Consider the following 20,569-nt stretch of genomic DNA (forward strand, 5'->3'; position numbering starts at 1 on the left):
AGATCTGTCCCTTCTGGCTGCTGAGTGCACGAGTGGCTCCCACCCCGTGTAAACTCTGACAGTGATTTGGCTTACATGATTGTTCTGTGCCCTGCAGCTGTTCTTTCCCTGGCTTCATGAAGTTTCATCCCACACACGGCAGATTAGTATTCAACTGAGATTCAGGGATCCCTGAGCAGAATTCTGGAACCTTTCCCCTGCATGGCTCCTTCCTCTCCAACACTTTGTTTGCAAGTTCTTCCTTGAAACTTCCTTCTCTGTCTCCTTAACCCAGTGATCACACTGGACTCTGGACTCCCTCTCCTTTCCTAGGGAAACTCTGGGGAAGAACTATGGGATGAAAATAGGGTTCACTCTCCTCATTTCCTTCTGTCTAGGATCATAAACCTGTAATACCTATTGCCCACTTTATAAAAGTGGTTATTACATTAAGCCCAGTTCTCTCATTTACAGTGGGTCAAGAAGTCCTGCAGCTGATACGCATTCATGGGAACAAGTGGAGCGTAATTCACCATGCTTGGGATTCAACTGATTATAAATATTCATGCCTTTCATTGTAAGAAAAATTCTTAGTTCATTAAAAATTACCTTTTCCTCATTCTCTCCTAACTTCTGATAATTATTAGGCTTTAACTAATACTCAGCATCAACTGTCAGCAGCAGCAGGCACGGTTCTTGGCGTTCAGAAGAGTTCAGTGAGCAAATGCTCAGCTCTGATGCAATTCACATTGTTGGGTCTGTCCTGTGCCTCTTTCCTATTTTCATCTCTTTAGCTGTGTTCTTTCTATAAAATTTCTTCGGCTCTGTGTTCTAATTCACTCTATTCTTGGCTGTATCCTAGTCTGTTTAGCGAGCCCCTTATGTTTCCTTCTTCTAACAACCATAAACATGCATTTTCTTTCAGAGTATGGTTTTCTCACATTAGGTGGCTAAACCTGATATTTGATCATCTGACTTTTGAATATGATTTGGTCACGCATATTTCCCAGCTTTTTGTGAGCTCATCTTTCAGTGCAATTTTTTTTTTTTTTTTTTTGAGGAAAATTTATGGACTTAGGTTGTCCAATACTGCAAAGGAACCTGGAATGTTAGGTTCATGAATCAAGGTAAATGAGAAGTGGTCAAACCAGAGATGGCAAGAGTGAACATCGACATTTAAGGAATCAGCTAACATGGACCAGAATGGGAAAGTTTAATTCAGATGACTATTGTATCTACTACTGTGGGCAAGAATCCCTTAGAAAAAATGGAGTAGTCCTCATAGTCAACAAAAGACTCTGAAATGCAGTACCTGGATGCAATCTCAAAAACAACAGAATGATCTCTGTTCATTTCCAAGGCAAACCATTCAATATCACAGTAATCCAAGTCTATGCCCCAACCAGTAATGCTGAAGAAGCAGAAGTTGAATGGTTCTCTGAAGAACTACAAGACTTTCTAGAACTAATACCCAAAAAAGATGTCCTTTTCATCATAGGGGACTGGAATGCAAAAGTAGAAAGTCAAGAGATACCTGGAGTAACAAGCAAGTTTAGCCTTTGGGTACAAAATGAAGCAGGGCAAAGGCTAATAGAGTTTTGCCAAGAGAACGCGCTGGTCATAGCAAACACCTTCTTCCAACAACACAAGAGAAGACTCTACACATGGACATCACCAGATGGCCAACACCAAAATCAGACTGATTATATTCTTTGCAGCCAAAGATGGAGAAGCTCCACACAGTCAGCAAAAACAAGACCAGGACCTGACTATGTCTCAGATCATGAACTCCTTATTGCAAAATAAAATTGAAGAAAGTAGGGAAAACCACTAGACCATTCAGGTATGACCTAAATCAAATCCCTTATGATTATACAGTGGAAGTGAGAAATAGATTTAAGGGACTAGATCTCATAGACAGAGTGCCTGATGAACTATGGACGGAGGTTCATGACTATACAGGAGGCAGTGATCAAGTCCATCCCCAAGAAAAAGAAATGCAAAAAAGTAAAATGGTTGTCTGAGGAGGCCTTACAAATAGCTGAGAAGAGAAGACAAATGAAAGGCAAAGGAGAAGAGGAAAGATATTCCCATTTAAATGCAGAGTGCCAAAGAATAGCAAGGAGAGATAAGAAAGCCTTCCTCAGTCATCAATGCAAAGAAATAGAGGAAAACAACAGAATGGGAAAGACTAGAGACCTCTTCAAGAAAATTAGAGATACCAAGGGAACATTTCATGCAAAGAAGGGCTCAATAAAGGACAGAAATGATATGGACCTAACAGAAGCAGAAGATACTAAGAAGAGGTAGCAAGAATACACAGAAGAACTGTACAAAAAAGAGCTTCATGACCCAGATAACCACGATGGTGTGATCACTCACCTAGAGCCAGACATCGTGGAATGTGAAGTCAAGTGGGCCTTAGAAAGCATCACTACGAACACAGCTAGTGGAGGTGATGGAATTCCAGTTGAGCTATTTCAAATCCTGAAAGAGGAAGCTGTGGAAGTGCTGCACTCAATATGCCAGCAAATTTGGAAAACTCAGCAGTGGCCACAGGACTGGAAAGGGTCAGTTTTCATTCCAATGCCAAAGAAAGGCAATGCCAAAGAATGCTCAAACTACCACACAACTGTACTCATCTCACACGCTAGTAAAGTAATGCTCAAAATTCTCCAAGCCAGGCTTCAGCAATATGTGAACTGTGAAATTCCAGATGTTCAAGCTGGATTTAGAAAAGGCAGAGGAACCAAAGATCAAATTGCCAACATCTACTGGATCATTGAAAAAGCAAGAGAGTTCCAGAAAAACATCTGCTTTATTGACTACACCAAAGCCTTTGACTGTGAGAATCCCAACAAACTGTGGAAAATTATTCAAGAGATGGCAATAGCAGACACCTGACCTGCTTCCTGAGAAATCTATGCATGTCAAGAAATAACAGAACTGGACATGGAACAACAGACTGGTTGTAAATCGGGAAAGGAGTACATCAAGACTGTATATTATCACCCTGCTTATTTAACTTCTATGCAGAGTACATCATGAGAAACGCTGGGCTGGAAGAAGCACAAGCTGGAATCAAGATTGCCAGGAGAAATATCAATAACCTCAGATATGCAGATGACACCACCCTTATGGCAGAAAGTGAAGAGGAACTAAAAAGCCTCATGATGAAAGTGAAAGTGGAGAGTGAAAAAGTTGGCTTAAAGCTCAACATTCAGAAAACGAAGATCATGGCATCTGGTCCCATCACTTCATGGGAAATAGATGGGGAAACAGTGGAAACGATGTCAGACTTTATTTTTGGGGGCTCCAAAATCACTGCAGATGGTGACTACAGCCATGAAATTAAAAGACACTTACTCCTTGGAAGAAAAGCTGTGATCAACCTAGATAGCATATTAAAAAGCAGAGACATTATTTGCCAACAAAGGTCCTTCTAGTCAAGGCTATGGTTTTTCCTGTGGTCATGTATGGATATGAGAGTTGGACTATAAAGAAAGCAGAGTGCCAAAGAATTGATGCTTTTGAACTGTGGTGTTGGAGAAGACTCTTGAGAGTCCCTTGGACTGCAAGGAGATCCAACCAGTCCATCCTAAAGGAAATCAACCCTGAATATTCACTGGAAGGACTGATGCTGAAGCTGCAACTCCAATACTTTGGCCACCTAATGTGAAGAACTGCCTCATTGGAAAAGACCCTAATGGTGGAAAGATTGAAGGCAGGAGGAGAAGGGGACAACGGGATGAGATGGTTGGATGGCATCACCAACTTGATGGGCATGTGTTTGAGCAAGCTTCGGGAGTTGGTGATGAACAGGGAAGCCTGGTGTGGTGCAGTCCATGGGGTCATGACTGAGCGACTGAACTGATCAGAGGAGACAGCACCAAAAAGATATTGCTATGGTTTATGTCAATGATTATTCTATATTTTGCTCTAGGAGTTTTATAGTATCCAGTCTTACATTTGTCTTTAATCCATTTTAGTTTTCTGTGTGGTTTAGAGAATGTTCTAGTTTCTTTTTTTTTTTTTTTGCAAGTAGCAGTCCAGTTTTTACAGCACTACTCATCGAAGATGTCTCTTCTCCAGTGTGTATTCTTGCCTACCCTGTTGTGGATTAGTTGACCATAGAGTAATGGGTTTACTTCTGGCTTTCTGTCCTGTTCCATGTAACTGTATCTGTTTTTGTGCCAGTTCCCCACTGTTGTGATTTCTGTTGTTGTTGTTGCTTAGTCACTACGTCCTGTCTGACTCTTCTGCAACCCCATGCAGTGCAGCCCACCAGGTTCCTCTGTCCATGGGACTTCCCAGGCAAGAATACTGGAGTGGGGTGCCATTTCCTACTCCAGGGCATCTTCTTGACCCAGGGGTCAAACCCATGTGTACCATGTCTCCTGCGTTGGCAGGCAGATTCTTTACCACTGCACCACCTGTGGGGCTTCTGTGTGCGCGATTTTCAGATTTTCTTCCATCACAGATTGTCACGAGTTATTGAACAGTGTCCTGTGTTGTACACTAGGTCCGCGTTTATTTTATACGCATCAGTGTGTCTGCTAATCCCAAACTCCTGATTCCTCTCTCCTCATCCTTAACCCTTTAGAACCATGTTTGTTTTCTGTGCGTGTTTCTGTTTTGTAAATAAGTTCACTTTTTTTTAGATTCCACATATAAGCAATTCATATGCTTGTCTTTTTCTATCAACTTGTGTGTTGGCGGAAGCCCCCCTTTGCGCCCCCTCTGCAAGCTGCCTCTCTCCCGGCAGCCCTTTGTCAAAACTCGTTCAGTGTCTGACCTCTGTGACGTGTGCCTCCAACTCTGGTCATTTGGTGCATACACACACAAAGACACACACACAAAATACACACAAACACACACAAAATACACACAAATACACACACATACAGTTTCCGCAGCTCTTATGAGCCTATTAGCAAAGCCCAGGCTCCTTAGAGAGGTGGCTGATGACCCATCCAGAGCACATTATCAGCCTTCACCCCAGCCTCACAGTCCCACCTCTGAATTCACATGTTATACCTCTCACATGGCTTACGTTTCATCTCCAGTAATAGATTTTAGTCTCAAAAGCTGGCAACTCACCTTTGTATTCTTGTCATTTTATGCATAAAAAATGTTTAATGTGGAATATAGTAAGAATTCATAGTATAAAAGGAATTGGAACTACAGTTAATATGTAGATACACAGTATTTAGAGACTTCATGCAACACAGGAGGATAGCTCTTTAGCTGTAGACGTGGCTGGTGCTGCTCTGAGTTTAATAATCCTGACTCCGGATCAAGAATCCCAGCGTGTGACTTCTTTAGCAAAACTGCTTCTTTGTTTCGCAGTGTTTTTATTAAACTGTTACCAGGATTCAGTGACTTAAGATGCTTAAGTAAAATGCTGAGAAGAGTGCCTGACACCTAGTCAGTGCTTGGTAAGTGCTTCCCAAGAAAGAAAATTACTTGCCTGAGTCCCCGGGCAGCCAAGGCCACGTGCTGCAGCCGCTGAGCCTGTGCACTCCGGACGCCACGTGTGGCTACAACAAAGCCCCACAGATTAAAAGGACACAAGGAACCCCTGAAGTCTGTGTATAAAACTGCACTGTTATTATACTTCCATTTTTTATGTTAGATATTGGGGGGGGGGGGGGGACAATCAAGATGGCAGGGCAGACATGTAGAGCTCACATCCTTCCACAAATACAGCAAAAACTCGCACGTGGGACAGTGCTGACAGGAGCCCCATGGAGCCCTAGCAGAGGACTTCAGACTTCTGAAGGGCGAGAAAAGTCTCCATGCAACTGGGTAGGGCAAGAGAACCCCAGAGCGAGAAGTCTGGAAAGGCCCCACACTGGCAGGGAAGTCGGCCAGGACGGAGCGGCGCTTCAGTGCCCCTGGGGAGAGCGCCGCTCTCGCTCACGGACAGAGGCCCGCAACGCCCCCCGCCCCCGGGGGCAGCCCCGCACCCCCGGCCGGAGCCGTGCGTCTGCCGTGTCTGGGGCTGAGGCCCAGGCTCTGGCGGACAGGCCTGCGGGGAGCGCGGGTGGCGGTGCGCACAGCCTGCTGGGCCCCAGAAGCCGCTTTCTTCCGCTCGCTCTCAGCAACGCGCAGCCTTCCACGCGCTGCAGGCGTGCCCGCCAGGCGCGGGCTCCGGGCGGGCAGCGGCGGCCACACTCACCGACCTCACCCCAGAAACCTTAACCCTACAAGGGACACTCCCACAAAAACAGCCCTTGAAGACACAGGAGGTGGTTTTTTTCTCCTAAACTCATAGAGCAGGGCAGAAGGAAATGGGACCCCACGCCAATACTCTTGCCTGGAAAATCCCGTGGCCGGAGGAGCCTGGTGGGCTACAGTCCCTGGGGTCGCAAAGAGTCGGACGCAACTGAGCAACTTCACTTTCACAGAGCAAGGGAAATACAAGTAAAATTGAGGAGCGAAGGAACCATCCCCAGTTGTAAGACCAAGAAAACTCCCCTGAAAAGACAATGAAAAAGACTTCTTCAGTCTAGATATAGAGTTCAAAAAGGAGATAATAAAAATACTGAAGAGATTAAGAAAAGCTATTGACAGAAATGCAGATGATTATAAGAACGAACTAGAAAGAGGAGCCAAGAAAACTTAGAAAACACATTCACTAAGACGCAAAGCTAGGCTACAGGTACTGAAGACCAAAAAACAATGCAGGAGTCAGTGCTCTGGGAAACAATAATGCAAGCCACCCAGCCAGAACAGCTGACAGAAAATGAAATTGAAATGAGAGGCTTACGGGATTATGTGCCAACCTCCACATATTAGAAATGCTAGAAGAAGGAAGAGAGGGCTTCGAAAATGTATTGGGAGAAATTATGCATATATGCCCAGGGGAAAAAGACAACCTGTGGAACAAGAGAAAATATTTGCAAACATTTGTGACCTCCAAAGGTTTAGTTTCCAAAATATACAGACAGCTCATACAACTCAATAGCAGCAAAACAACCCAATCAAAAAATGCCTGAAGACCTAAACAGACATTTCTCCAAACGAGACAGGTGGCCAACAGGCACAGGAAAAGCCATTCAACATTGCTAATTATTAGAGAAATGCAAATCTGAACTACAGTGAGACACCACCCCACAACGGTCAAAATGGCCACCATCCAAGTCTACAAATAACAAATCGGGAGAGGGTGTGGAGAAAAGGGAACCCTCCTACACTGGTGGTGGGAATGCAGCTTGGTGCACCCACTGTGGAGGACAGTAGGGACGGTCCTCAAAAAACTAGACTAGAGCTGCCTCCTGCAATCTTGCTCCTGGACATATATCCAGACAAAGCTTAGTTCAGAAAGATAATGCACCCCAGTGTTCACTGCAGCATTATTTACAACAGCCAAGACGTGGACGCAGCGATCAATGCCCACTGCTGGATGAATGGACAAGGTGCAGGGGTGTGTGTGTGTATCTGTGTTGTTCAGTCGCTAAGTCGTGTCTGACTCTTTGGCCACCCTGTGGACTGAAGCCCGCCAGGCTCCCCTGTCCATGGGATTTCCCAGGCAAGATACTGGAGTGGTTGCCATTTCCCTCTCCGTGTGTGTGTGTGTGTGTGTGTGTGTGTGTGTGTGTGTGTGTGTATAGACGGAATATTACTCAGCCATAAAAAGAATGAAATAATGCCATTTGTAGCAATGAGGATGGAATTAGAGAAGTCAGAGAAAGACAAATACCATATGACATCATTTATGAGGATATGACGCAAATGAACCTACCCAGGAAACAGTATCACAGACGCAGAGAACAGACTTGTGACTGCCGAGGGCGAGAGGAGGGATGGAGGGGGCGGGAGGCGGACTCTTCCATACAGAATGGACATGGGACACCCCGGGCGGTTCAGCAGCTAAGACTCCACACTCCCAGTGCAGCGGGCCCAGGTTCAATCCCCGGCCAGGGAGTGAGACACCACACGTGGCAACCAAGAGTCTGCACATCACAACTAAGATCCCTCAGGCTGCAACAGAGACTGGAGACCCCGCATGCCAAAACGAAGACCCAGGAAGAACCGATAAACAACAAGGTCCTACTTTATAGCACAGGGAACAATATTCGATATCCTGTGATAATCAAAATGGAAAAGAATATAAAAAAAGAACGTGTGTGTGTGTGTATATATAAATAACTAAACCACTTTGCTATTCAGCAGAAATTAACACAATATTGTACATCAACTATACTTCAACTGAAAATGTATATAGGCTTCCCTGGTGGCTCAGACGGTAAAGAATCCACCTACAACGTGGGAGACCTGGGTTAGATCCCTGGGTCGGGAAGATCGCCTGGAGGACCGCAGGGCAACCCACTCCATATTCTTTCCTGGAGGATCCCACGGGGGAGCCTGGTGGGCTGCAGTCTATGGGGTTGCACAGAGTAGAACGTGACTGAGCAGCTGAGCATGGCATTTGGGGTGTGCTGAGGAGAAACAGTGCTGCCCCGATGACTGAACAGCAGAGACTTGAGAGGGACCTTGATGACTGAACAGCACTCTAAAGGGCAGAGACTTGAGAGGGACCTTGATCACACTCTGCATCAACCAAGAGCGTGTTCTACTCAACTCTTTAAAATAGCCAACATCAACCTAACGACTTCATCACCTCTGCCTGTGTTTATTGTCGGAGAGCTCAATTGTACAAAAAGGCAGATTCTCTGTTCTTAGGTATTTTAAAGTGTAAATTAGATATCCATCTTTTACTGTCAAAAATATGAGGTTAACAGAGCAAAGGACAGAGATCAGTGAATTTTAGGGAGCGTCCAAGAACCAAGGGAACAGGTATGCAAAATGTTTGTTAACATGTGCATTACTTTGAGAAGGTCCTTTAGTCCAATATTTTCCAGGGGATTTCCTAAGAAAAATAACTTCAAACTTAGACAAACAAAAACTGGTAACCTTCACTTCAGCTCAGAAAATTACACACACAAATAATATGTGTTGTTTCTCATTTTTTAAGCTAATTCTGCCAAGGTGGTGCCAGACTTCCCAGTAACAGGAGCGGGGAGGAAGGCTGGCTTATGTTTTTCTGGGTTTTCTCTGCTTTGTTGAAATTATATTGCTTTTTAAAATAAACCCAAAGAACATCTCTAGCTTTGACATTCTTACTCTGTTAAAAAAAAAAAAAATTCTACCACGAAGAAACCAAGGCCTGAATACACATGAATCACATCTGAAAACTTTGATATTTACGGGTGTTCTCGCACCCCCAAAGTCCTGTTTACTTTGTTGAAACTTCTTCTCTAAAGAGCCCCTGAAAACCTTCTTCTACTTTGTTTTTGTTTCTTGTTTTTCTAGCTTCACGTTCATCTCTTTCCCAAACCGGAACATTACTGACCCTATTTTCCCCTTTCAGCCTCCATCTGATACTAACAGCACTGATGCACCCAGAGGAGAAAGCATCACTAAAAGCCTGGAGACTCTGGTAAAGGCACCACTTTCTTTCCCTGCCGCCCTCCTCCCACCCCAACCTCCACCTCTGCAAACACATCCCTCTTTTCCTGCCAGGGATAAACGAATAGTCAACAAATCTAAACATTTATTTCATGATGATAAAGAAAAAAAGCTACCTTAGTTTGATGCTTTTGAACTGTGGTGTTGGAGAAGACTCTTGAGAGACCTTTGGCCTGTGAGGAGATACAACCAGTCCATCCTAAAGGAAATCAGTTCTGAATATTCATTGGAAAAGACTGATGCTGAAGCTGAAACTCCAATACTTTGGCAACTTGCTGTGCAGAGCTGGCTCATTGGAAAAGACCCTGATGCTGGGAAAGATTGAGGGCAGGACGAGAAGGGGATGACAGAGGATGAGATGGCTGGATGGCATCACTGACTCGATGGACATGAGTTTGAGTAACTCTGGGAGTTGGTGATGGACAGGGAGGCCTGGTGTGCTGCAGTTCATGGGGTCGCAGAGTCGGACACGACAGCAACTCAATTGCAAACGTGCAGCCATCATGTCTTTTGAGATTCCAGAGTGGCTTTGGTCTTCTCTTCGGGTTTTCTACTTTGTTAAGAAAGGTAAGGACAGGGCCAGAGAGGAGCAGCTCAGAACACAGCACAGGCCAAGGGCTGCGGCCAGTAGCCCTCCCTTGGGCGGCTCTAGCGTCTCTTACACAAAACCGCGAGGGTCGGTCTGAGGAACGCCAGCTTAGAGGGGTGACATTATTAAGCTGACCACGATAACTCAGTCTGATCCTGTTTCTACTTCTTAGGTTCCATAAACTTTACTTCCAGGTAACAAGAAAACCACAGTGCTTTCTTTTATAATGAATACAACCAGCATTGCACCATCAAAACAACACTTTTAGGAAGACTGCTGACCTCGGGCTGGGGTGGGAGGGAGGCAGTCGCGTTCCACGTGCCCACTGCCCCCAGGAGGACGCCATCGGCTCCGCCTGCGCCCCACGCCGGCCCCCTCCAGGAGCAGCTCGCCTCAGACTCGCTTAGACGAGGGCCTGGCCTGGGCTGGCCGCTCCTTCCTCTCCTGTGCGTCCTCGGAGCGGGCCTGCTGTGGAGGGCATCGCTGCCCGGGCCAAGCACGGAGCTCAAGGGGAAAGGCCCTGCCCCGCGGGGACGGGACGGGGAGCGGAGCCGCTGGTGAGTCAGCCACGAGGTTCAGTATTAGCCCATCTGCCGCAGGTACGGAAGTCACCCTCCCCGATGCGCGTTCTAGTATTAATAAAGACATTCTGCGCGCCGTGTGCCTCATTCCTTCGACTGCTGAGCTGGCTCGGAATTCAGAAAGAACGATGCTCGTTGGTGGATACTCACAGCCCAGCAGGACACAGTTTTTTCAGCACTGTGAATAACGTTAGAAACATATGGGAGATGTCTAAAAATCAGCTGTATTTTGGGGGGGGGGGTGTCTACTTATTCATCTATCTCACAGATGCCAAGCAGGAAAAACTGGGGCATGGGGTGGCTGCTTCTAAAACCAGGACCACTTCTTTAGCTGCATTTTTTTTCTTTTGTGGTGACAACTGGCAAGATGCCGCGGATTACTTAAGAGACACAGTGTCTCTGCTCTTGAAAATCTCTCAGTAATGGGCTGTGAGTTTTTATGAAACTGCCCACAAATGCAACAATTCTGAACACCTCCCTCAAAATACTTACATCCTAAGAACTAAGGATGTAGTCAGTCATCAACATCACACATGTGCCCCATTAAACACAAATCTGTCAGAAGAAAACACACCAGCAGACAGAGCTTTTTAAAATATAATTTAAAACTATTTTGTACCAATACAATATATTAATTTTACAAATGTAAAATTTTATCCGCTGTTAAAGCATTTGCAAAAACCACACATCCTACTTCAGCTTTATTGCACAATATCTATAAGAAAATATTAATTTTTAAATTAGAAAACATAAAAATGCTTTCAATATAGAAGAGACGATCTGATTTTAAAGACAATACTCTATAAGAATGTCTACCCAGAAAATAACAAACGTTTCACAGGATACCAAGCTGGCCAGGTGCTTCAACAGATCCAGGACAAAGCACTTGTTTAAAACCAGTCCAAGATACTTAATCCAAACTGTATCATTCTTCATTAGAAATCTAGACGCCACTCAAGGTGGTTTCTTTAAACAGTTGAGGCATTCTCAGTTGTGAGCATTCTGAGTGTATCTTACACATTAAAAACCATCCTTCCAACTCCACAGCCATCTGCAGGGTTTTCTCCTTCATGCAGATTCTCTGGCAACTGTGTCCAATGTCTATCAAATGATCATTTCAATTAGTTTATGCTGATAGAAAACACTGAGTTAGAGACACCTTTAAAACCTAGTCCTTTTACAAAAATCAGTTTATAAATTTGTATCATAAAAATTAGTGTCGAGACCATCAAGATGGCCACCGTTTGCTTTATATGAGTTGGTTCTCCCAGAGCTGGGGTTGCAGACCTCCCACTGTCCAGTGTAGTGTTAATCAGGAAATAAATCCCAGCACGAAGCCAGAATCCCAAGACAGGTAAGGTGTATGATGGATTTTAGTGGGATATTATTACCCTGTACCAAAGCAGGCGTTAAAATACTGACAGAAGGTCTTGGTGGTAACTGAATTCATCTCCAAAATGAATATAATCTGGAGATGCCAAAGGACAAGTGTCCATAAATACATTATCAGTTGGGCAGAGTATATTGTAGAAAAGGGGGGGAAAATCTTTATTTGTAAAAAAAAGTGAAGGATTCACTAAATTTGATCCATAATATAGATTATACATCTTTTTAAATTAAAGCATGTTAATTCAATCTCAAGTGTTTTCAAATGGATGCCTTTGTGGCCCAAGAAATTGCCTTTTGGAACTTATGGCCTGCATAAGCAAAGTCAAATACAGTATTACAGACTCGTGTAGAGAAAATAATTATTAAAATAGTGGTTATGCACTTACAAGTCTGTTGTAGGTAGACAGAATTATCAAAAACCCAGACACTTATAAAAAAAAGTCTGCATTATTTGGAATTTCTTCTTTAGAAATCAAAGCAGTTGCTTTTCTGGAACTGCATTTTTCAGAACTGCTCAAAGCACCTCATCTAAATGAGTGTTTTTTAAAAATACATATAAAAAGTCTACCATGAGACTTCAAACATCACGTTTCACCTTTTACGGGCTTTTTATCATGTGTCCCTTCCTTTAAAGTCCTTCAGAATAAAATAAAAATAAACTCTCACATTCCATTAGAAAAAAATGGAAACATTCACGGTCTGAAAATTTTCTGCATTCCCCCAGATCTTGGTGCTGTGTGCAATTCCCTCATATACAAGTTGTGAGGAAACCCCTGATCATCTAGTACTGAATATTCAGCTAATGGACATGCCATAGAAAACTGACATTAATAGTAGTAAATAGATTAAAATCTATTCCATAAAATAAAAATGCTCTATGACTTCAATTTAAATACATATCTGTAAAGCTAAGAGGAGGTTTTTTGTTTTTCAAAAGTGCTAATTGTTACAATATCTTCAATACATTATGTCCAATTCTTTGTAAAACTAAACCATGCTTTAGGCACACTGTTTGATGAGTTTCTAAGAAGCAGAGGAAAAAATATCACTTGTCAATTAATCCAGCTTCCTTAATTTTACTGAAGAAGAATTTCTCCAGGATACTGGCACATTTGTAGTATTCACTCTCAGGGGGGTTGTACTCTTTGCAATTGGTAAAGACTCGCTGCAAATCTGCCATGAACAGTTTCTTAGACACGTAGTACCTATTCTTGAGGCGTTCACTCATGGTTTTCAGATCTACACAGGAAAAAAAAATATTAGCAATTTTTGACTCCTTTCAAACACGGGCCGACAAAAGTGAGACTGGGAAGAGACGTGTCGCCAGTCTGCCCACGTTCTCACCACCTCAGTGGCTTAAGAGAGATTCGTATGATCAAGGAAAACAGTGCTTGCAGCTTGTGTTCTTCCTGTTGTGAGAGCATCCTGTGCAAAATCAGTGTTTTAACAGTGAAGGACCATTAGTAGTCATCTGGTGCAGTCCCCTATTCAGCGCAAGGAAGCTGTAGATTAGCAGTGATAAGTCCGATTAAGTACTGTGAGCTCTTCACTCAAAAGTGTAGAGAAGAGGCTCTACCTACATGGAGTGCAGCGGCTGGAACACTCACTACCTGGGTTTGTTTCTCTGAACTCCCAGTTATTTTGGTGTTGCAGAGACAGAACTAAAGTGGGAAACAGATCATAAATGCATCTGCAAGTACACCAGTGACCGGAAAATGTTTCCAGTGAATTTAGTTTCATGCCCCACTGATGATTTACTTAACCAAATATTTTCTAAAGCATGTAAACCTTGCAAGACAATTGTAAAAAGAATGTTTCTCCAATATGTCTACTTGCTTTAAATAATATTACTTTACAAATGAAAACAGTGCTTCATCTAAACTTGTAAGAATATAATGGGGTTTCTTTAATTCCCACTCTCAGAACCAATTTAAAGAAATCCATGCAGATTAGAAGATGCTGACATTTGTCTGTTTATAGGTCCCTAGTTGTCTCTCAGTCTGGTTCTATCATTAAAAAGTATATCAACTATTAAACTGGATTAGCAGATATACACTACTGCATACAAAACAGATAAACAAGGCTCTTCTGTGTTGCACAGGGAATTATATTCAATATCTTGTAATAAACCAAAATGAAAAAGAATATGAGAAAAACTATATAAGCTAAGCATGAAAAAATTTATATATATATTAATCATGAGTCAAAACCACTCAAGAAATGCTTTTGACTACCACTGACCCAAATTCCCACCCTATTATCAAATTTTCCAGAGGAAAAGACACTTACAAATACAGTGGGATTATCATTTAATAAGATAAATAAATTGATGCGCCACGTCCCCAGTGGGCAGAAACTGATTTGCACCAAGACTCTTCTTAAATCCACCACCAAACTCGAAAGGAGGCGCGGGGAACACCTGCTTTCTTTCCCCTTTCCTTTGATTAAAGCCTATCTTTTTTCTTTTTTTGATTGAAGCCTATCTTGGTTAGAAATAAGTCATCACATGTGTGAGTTCACCTTTCCACTTTCTTTCTTCTCAGTTTAGAGGGAGACAAAACCTGAGAAGTGTGTGACGGCTCAGCAGACGCCCCAGGAACCACCTCCCAAGTGTGAGTGGGCAGGTGACGGTGTGCTCTCGTTTAATAAAGAGCCACCACCTTCCTGGAGGAGACTGGAGGCTTACCCTTCCTTCCACCTAAATGCCCGTTATTGGTGGCTGAGAACGTGTTACAATGTTTAGAAGGAAGACAGGTATAGCAAAAACAGGTGGGGTGGGGAGAGAATGAAACTTGACACAAAGAAGCTCAGCCTAAACCTTTCCAACTGTTCTTTGGAAGAGAGGACGAAAGAACAGCTGGGGAGGGCTGAAGGAGTGAATAGGACAATCAATGCTGCATGCTTCCTTCTCCGTTTCCTTTCTCCTCTAAACTGACAGAGAGCATCTTCCTTCCTCTGACCTTCTTAGAATCTTTCAGTTGACCAAATGGCCCGGGTCACAGGAGGTGATCGCACACCAGTGGGAACAATCGGTGGAGAGGGCTGAGGACCGTGGCCCCAGGAGCAGGAACCTCCCGGGCCAGTTGTCAGGAGGGCCTGGGGCGGACCCGGTGACAAGGCTGCAAAGGCCACTGAGGTCTGGACACGGGCTTAGAGGGTTCCAGCATCTCTCACATCGTGCGTGTGCGCTAAGTCGCTCAGTCGGGTCCCACTCTCTGCGACCCCGTGGACTGCCGCCCCCAGGCTCCTCCATCCGTGGATTCTCCAGGCAAATCCTGCAGCGGGTGGCTAGGCCCTCCTCCGGGGGTCTTCCCGACCCGGGTCCACCCGTCTCGGGTGGAGGGTCTTCCCGACCCGGATCCACCTGTCTCTCGGGTGGAGGGTCTTCCCGACCCGGGTCCACCCTCTCGGGTCTCCTGCGCTCGCGGGCGGGCTCTCCACCACCAATGCCACCTGGGAAGCCCTTTCCACGTCACAGGAATCACCAATGCCCAGTCAGCCTTCCTTCTAGAATTCTCCACTCTCTCAACCCTCACTCAGACTTTCAGACTGAAATCCACAGAAACAAGGCCAAGAGAAAAGGGAAAGAGAATGGCAAGCATGCGTGTTCACCGCAAGGCCTGAAGACCACTGGAGCCACCGCTGCACGATGGAAACACTCCTGAGATAACTAAGGTCAGAGAAAACATCCACAAACGACTGCCCCAGGGGAGCCGAGGGACCCCGCTCCCTCTCCTTTCACTTAACGCCCTCTCAGCACCAGGAGACTGCAAGAGGAAAGGAACAGAAGATACAGGCTCTCCTCCAAAAGATGGCCCCACAACTGATTGGAAAAAAAAGAAATTCAGCTAGTGGTCTTCAATCTGCACAATGCCACATTAGTTTAATTTGGGGGTTCTCAACTGACTCCGTTAATCATTCATTTTAGGCTGGTGCAGACTCGGCAGCGAATCCCACAGGTCTACATTTCTAAAGGCATCTCCTGTTTGTTTTGGGTGTGGGACACGGGAGTCTAAGTAGTGAGCCTCCCAGTCTCCATCGAGCGCCTGGGAGAGCCAAAGCAGCGGGAGCGGCCACTGCTGTCTACAAGGACAGCGGGCCAGCGGCTTCAGTTAACTTCACCTGTTTACCTTCCAAATCTCTCAGGCTCTCAAAGCTACCAAGGGGACAAGCTGACCCTTTTCCACTTGCAGCCCAACAGGTTATAAGCAAGGTTGTGTTCAAACAGCAGTTTCTGGTGCCATCTGAGCTCACACTGACGGAGCAGCCTTTACAGGACAGCAGAGTCGTCTCTAAAAACACGGCCACCTCGTGTCCGCTCCCTGCTCTGAGCCCCTGCCCGCCCCGCTCCCCTCTCTCTGCTCTGACCCCCTGCCCGCCCTGGTGCCCGCTCCCTGCTCTGACCCCCTGCCGCCCGCTCCCTGCTCTGACCCCCTGCCCACCCCAGTGCCCGCTCCCTGCTCTGACCCCCTGCCCACCCCAGTGCCCGCTCCCTGCTCTGACTCCCTGCCCGCCCTGCTCCCCTCTCTCTGCTCTGAGCCCCTGCCCGCCCTGGTGCCTGCTCCCTGCTCTGACCCCCTGCCCGCCCCGGTGCCCGCTCCCTGCTCTGACCTCCTTCCTGCCCCGGTGCCCGCTCCCTGCTCTGACCCCCTGCCCACCCCGGTGCCCGCTTCCTGCTGAGCCCCTGCCTGCCCCAGTGCCCGCTCCCTGCTCTGACCCCCTGCCCACCCCGCTCCCCTCTCTCTGCTTTGAGCCCCTGCCCACCCCGGTGCCCACTCCCTCCTCTGACCCCCTGCCCGCCCTGGTGCCCGCTCCCTGCTCTGACCCCCTTCCTGCCCCAGTGCCCGCTCCCTGCTCTGAGCCCCTGCTCGCCCCGCTGCCCGCTCCCTGCTCTGACCCCCTGGCCCACCCTGCTCCCCTCTCCCTGCTCTGATCCCCTGCCCACCCCGCTCCCCTCTCCCTACTCTAACCCCCTGCCCACCCCGGTGCCCTCTCCCTGCTCTGATCCCCTGCCCACCCCGCTCCCCTCTCCCTACTCTAACCCCCTGCCCACCCCGGTGCCCTCTCCCTGCTCTGAGCCCCTGCCCGCCCCGCTCCCCTGCCCACCCTGGCACCCTCTCCCTGCTCTAACACTCCTAACCCTCCACTGCCCGGCACACGCGCCCTAACCTATGACAGAGAAGCACACCGTCGGCCACCCGCTGTCCCCCACACCGCCGTCCAGAGCTTTAAGTCTATACTTAGAAAATGTTAATGGCATTACCCATGGGGAACCTTATAACTTCATAATATCCCGGAGCTTCTGTTCTCTTCACGGGTTCCATGAAGGGCCAAGCGCTTTGATGGCTCTTGGGTAAAGAAAAAAGTAAGGTATCTCATATGGAAATTCCATGTGGGAAATCATTTCAAAACATTTGCGTGAAGTGGAGGAAAAGCGAACACCCACCTTCACCTGCTGCAGGATGCTCCTGAGCGTGCTGTACAGCTGGTCGGGGTCTCTGGCCTCTTTACTTGAAAGGAAAGGGCACACAGAAGAAGCAAGGGTTAGCACCCTGCCCCCTTGCCAGGCAACTCCTATCCAGCTCATCTGTACAGAAACCTAAGGTTGGAGCTACTTCAGCACGTTTTATGAAAAGTGAACCCTAACAAGTGCGGTGGTGACTACAGCCAGTTTCCCTGTTTGCTCTAAGCTGCTGGGAGGGGAGACAGAGCACTTCCATCAATATCCTCCAGCCCATCACACTTACCTTCTCTCTCTTCCACTCGGCTTCCAGCCTGTCTCTCCTATACATACCAACGAAATTAAACACTGAATGAGAACTGCTTTCAGTCAAGAGAATAACACAGTTAATACTTATCAAAAACGCAATAACTTACAGCCATGATCAGTAAAAGACTACTTTTGAAAAGAGACTGAAATTAACTGCAATTAATTCTTTACTTCCTTACACACTTGGATATAAAAACATTCCCAAGACTGGCATTGCTCCATCTGCTAGTATTTTTTAAAGCAGGAACTCCAGCCTTTCAGAGGAACGCATAATAAGCAAGCATGTTTGGTCCTGTGGGCGCGTATATTTTTAAAACTCGAAGTCACATTTTCTGCTAACCACCACGTGAAAGCGTTAAGCTGTTATTTTAGGTTGGAACAAACTCTGTCCTGCTCTCTATTTTATCTGGCACAGACCCTGCTTGTAACGCAAGATGGTCTCAGGCAGCAGAAAGAAGACACAGCCTGGAGTCCAACAGACCTGGATTTGATTTCTTGTTCTCTCCTTAAGCTAAGCTACCCTCCATAAGTTAGTCAGCCTTTGCCTCTGTTTATCAATGTATAAGACAGAACTCCAGAACTGAGCTGATTCCTTTTGAGATTAGTTGATGTATGTGTAAAAAATTTTTTAAAAAACACCCCAAAACAGAATAATGTTTGGCACACACACACATTCAGGGAGAGGATAGCTATTACGCCATTAATAAGGATAATACACAGAAGTACAATTTCCAGGTCTAGCAAAGAAAGTAAGATCTGCTGTAGGGTATACTTCGTAATGAAGATGTCTATCTTGCTCAAATAATGTCTTATTTTCTTTTGGAGAATTTTAGTTTGATTTATTAAATCTTCAATACACTAGCAGACCCTGGATTTGAACTGATTGAAAGTGCCAATATTTATAGCTTCTGATCGACAAAAACACCTATTTTGTATGTTTTAACCCAAGATAATTCACTTCTAACATACTCACAGAGAAGAACCCTTGGAAAACCACTCTAAAACAGGGAACCAGAAACCAGTGTGACGCTGTCGGGTCACGTGGTTTCGAAGTCGGGGGCGCTAAACTCGGCCGAGCACAGCTCTGCCCGGGACTGCCCGGGGCACGGAGAAGGGCGTGGACGGGAAGCCCCCTGGAGGAGGCAGGGCCGCTGCTCCCTCGGTCACTGGCCACGAGCCGCTCGCGGCTACCGGACTGAGCCAGCCTGAGACTCAACCTCCCACCCTCTGAGCAGAATTCCCTGCCTTCAAGGTCACCTGTGGGAGTGGCCGACACTGTGCCACAAACAACAGGCTCTCAAAGCGATGCGCGTTAACAGTTAAAGCCGGAGATGGCCCCGGAAGCAGAGCAGACGCAAAGGAAACGCGCTCTTCTGAGACCGCAGCATCCCGACTAGAGCCTGCGGGCGAGCGGCCTCCCGAACCACTGCGCTCGGCGGAGCTACTTCCGGGGTCTCGGGGCACAACCAAAAGCTTCTGCCTTTAGATCAATACATACGAATTCCAGGAATGCTTTCTATCGGGATCTGCCGAACTCCATCTTTAAAACAGGAAAGTCCCGGGTAGACTTTCCGAATCTGGGCTTGTTTTCTTTCTATCAGCTTTTTAATGATCTGCAAAGCACAAGAAGAAACTACCTTTAGTGACCGAAGTTTGTGGCTCCAGCTTAAGTCAGTCAATCTAAGTTATTTTCCCAACAAAATTAAGTCTTCAGGAAACAAAAGGGTGAACGATATTAAATGGTGAGACATGAAAACATTCTACAAGGCCATGCACATTGAGTGTCACTGACAGAGCTGTCTTTGAATGCTTGTCCCCTGCCATTGCAAAAAAAGCCAGTATTAAGAGCCCACTGCCCTCTTTAGCGTAAGTGCCAGTTATCTCGGCCCTCCCCCGCGAGCCTCAGCCACAGAGAGGAGAAACGGCCCTGCAGCCCAGGCACCGTCAGCACCCCTGGGCGTCTCAAGACCAGGCGCTGCCCACTTGCACCTGAGGGGCAGGCAGACTCACCGAGTCCCCAGAGCCCGGGAGGACGGACTTCCTAGTGCTCAGGTGTTCCAACGTGTGAGCCCCAACCTACGATGCTCACATCCAAAAAGCAGCTCTGAAGACTGAAGGCGACGCAGTCAGGACAGGGGCCGCCAGAACTACTTAGGGAATTTTTGAGAGGAGTCCGTTTGTCTTATAAAATAATTCCCTTCTCCAGTGGAGCTTCCCGACCCAGGAATCACACCCAGGTCTCCTGCACTGCAGCTGGATTTGTACCGTCTGAGCCCCCAGGGAAGCCCAATGTTCTGATGTAACTAATTCCAGGGCAGTGTTCCCCTTAAAGAAGTCAAGGGTCCAGTGGTTAGGGCTGCATACTCCCAACGCAGGGGAACAGGTTCAATTCCTGGTCAGAGAACTAAGACCCTGCACTACACAGAGCAGCCAAAAAACAAAAAAAGAAAGAGCAACAACAAACTCAAAAACCACCAACTTGAGATTAACTGTATCAGCGCTGAATTTTGGAAAACACTACAACAGTAGCAGTCATTAATCAAATTAATGAAAAACTTCAATTTCCTAACTTCTTGATCTCAAATGGAAGACTGATAAATGCTACAGCACGAATACATAATCTTAACAATTAAACACAGGACTTCATAAAATGAACAGAAGTGGCAAAATAGACTGCTGGTAAATCTGCTCAGGGTTGTCCAATATCATGTAAACCAGTCGTGTAATTTAAAATTTTTCAGTAGCTACTTTAAAAAAAAGTAAAAAGAAATAGGAGAAATTGATTTT

The 20,569-nt window shown here is 46.0% G+C and overlaps 1 protein-coding gene and 1 long non-coding RNA gene across 9 annotated transcripts in view; both read right to left on the minus strand.

Annotated features, from left to right (window-relative positions):
• Positions 1-10,203: 10,203 nt before the first annotated feature.
• LOC147378829 (uncharacterized) lies at positions 10,204-11,178 on the minus strand. The gene is made up of 2 exons (XR_015146762.1): positions 11,116-11,178; positions 10,204-10,801 (listed from the first exon to the last, which is right to left on the minus strand). It is a non-coding gene; the product is annotated as an uncharacterized LOC147378829 (long non-coding RNA).
• Positions 11,179-11,206: 28 nt separating this feature from the next.
• Positions 11,207-20,569, minus strand: part of KAT2B (lysine acetyltransferase 2B) — a 97,405-nt gene continuing 88,042 nt past the window's right edge. For 2 of the 8 annotated variants that reach the window (XM_086345864.1, XM_086351087.1), the window contains exons 14-18: positions 19,281-19,395; positions 17,760-17,796; positions 17,459-17,522; positions 17,276-17,360; positions 11,207-13,251 (exon numbers count right to left, since the gene is read on the minus strand). In XM_086345864.1, coding sequence (XP_086201990.1) covers positions 13,058-13,251; positions 17,276-17,360; positions 17,459-17,522; positions 17,760-17,796; positions 19,281-19,395 — 495 coding nt within the window. In that variant the 3' untranslated portion in view covers positions 11,207-13,057. The remainder of the gene's footprint in view (positions 13,252-17,275; positions 17,361-17,458; positions 17,523-17,759; positions 17,797-19,280; positions 19,396-20,569) is intronic. The other 6 variants (XM_086347471.1, XR_015144873.1, XM_086346610.1 and 3 more) reach the window with 6 other exon arrangements.

This window comes from Bos grunniens, chromosome 1 (genome assembly GCF_055505025.1).
Source record: "Bos grunniens cultivar Pamir isolate PY7600 chromosome 1, Bosgru_T2T1.0, whole genome shotgun sequence".
NCBI lineage: Eukaryota > Metazoa > Chordata > Mammalia > Artiodactyla > Bovidae > Bos > Bos grunniens.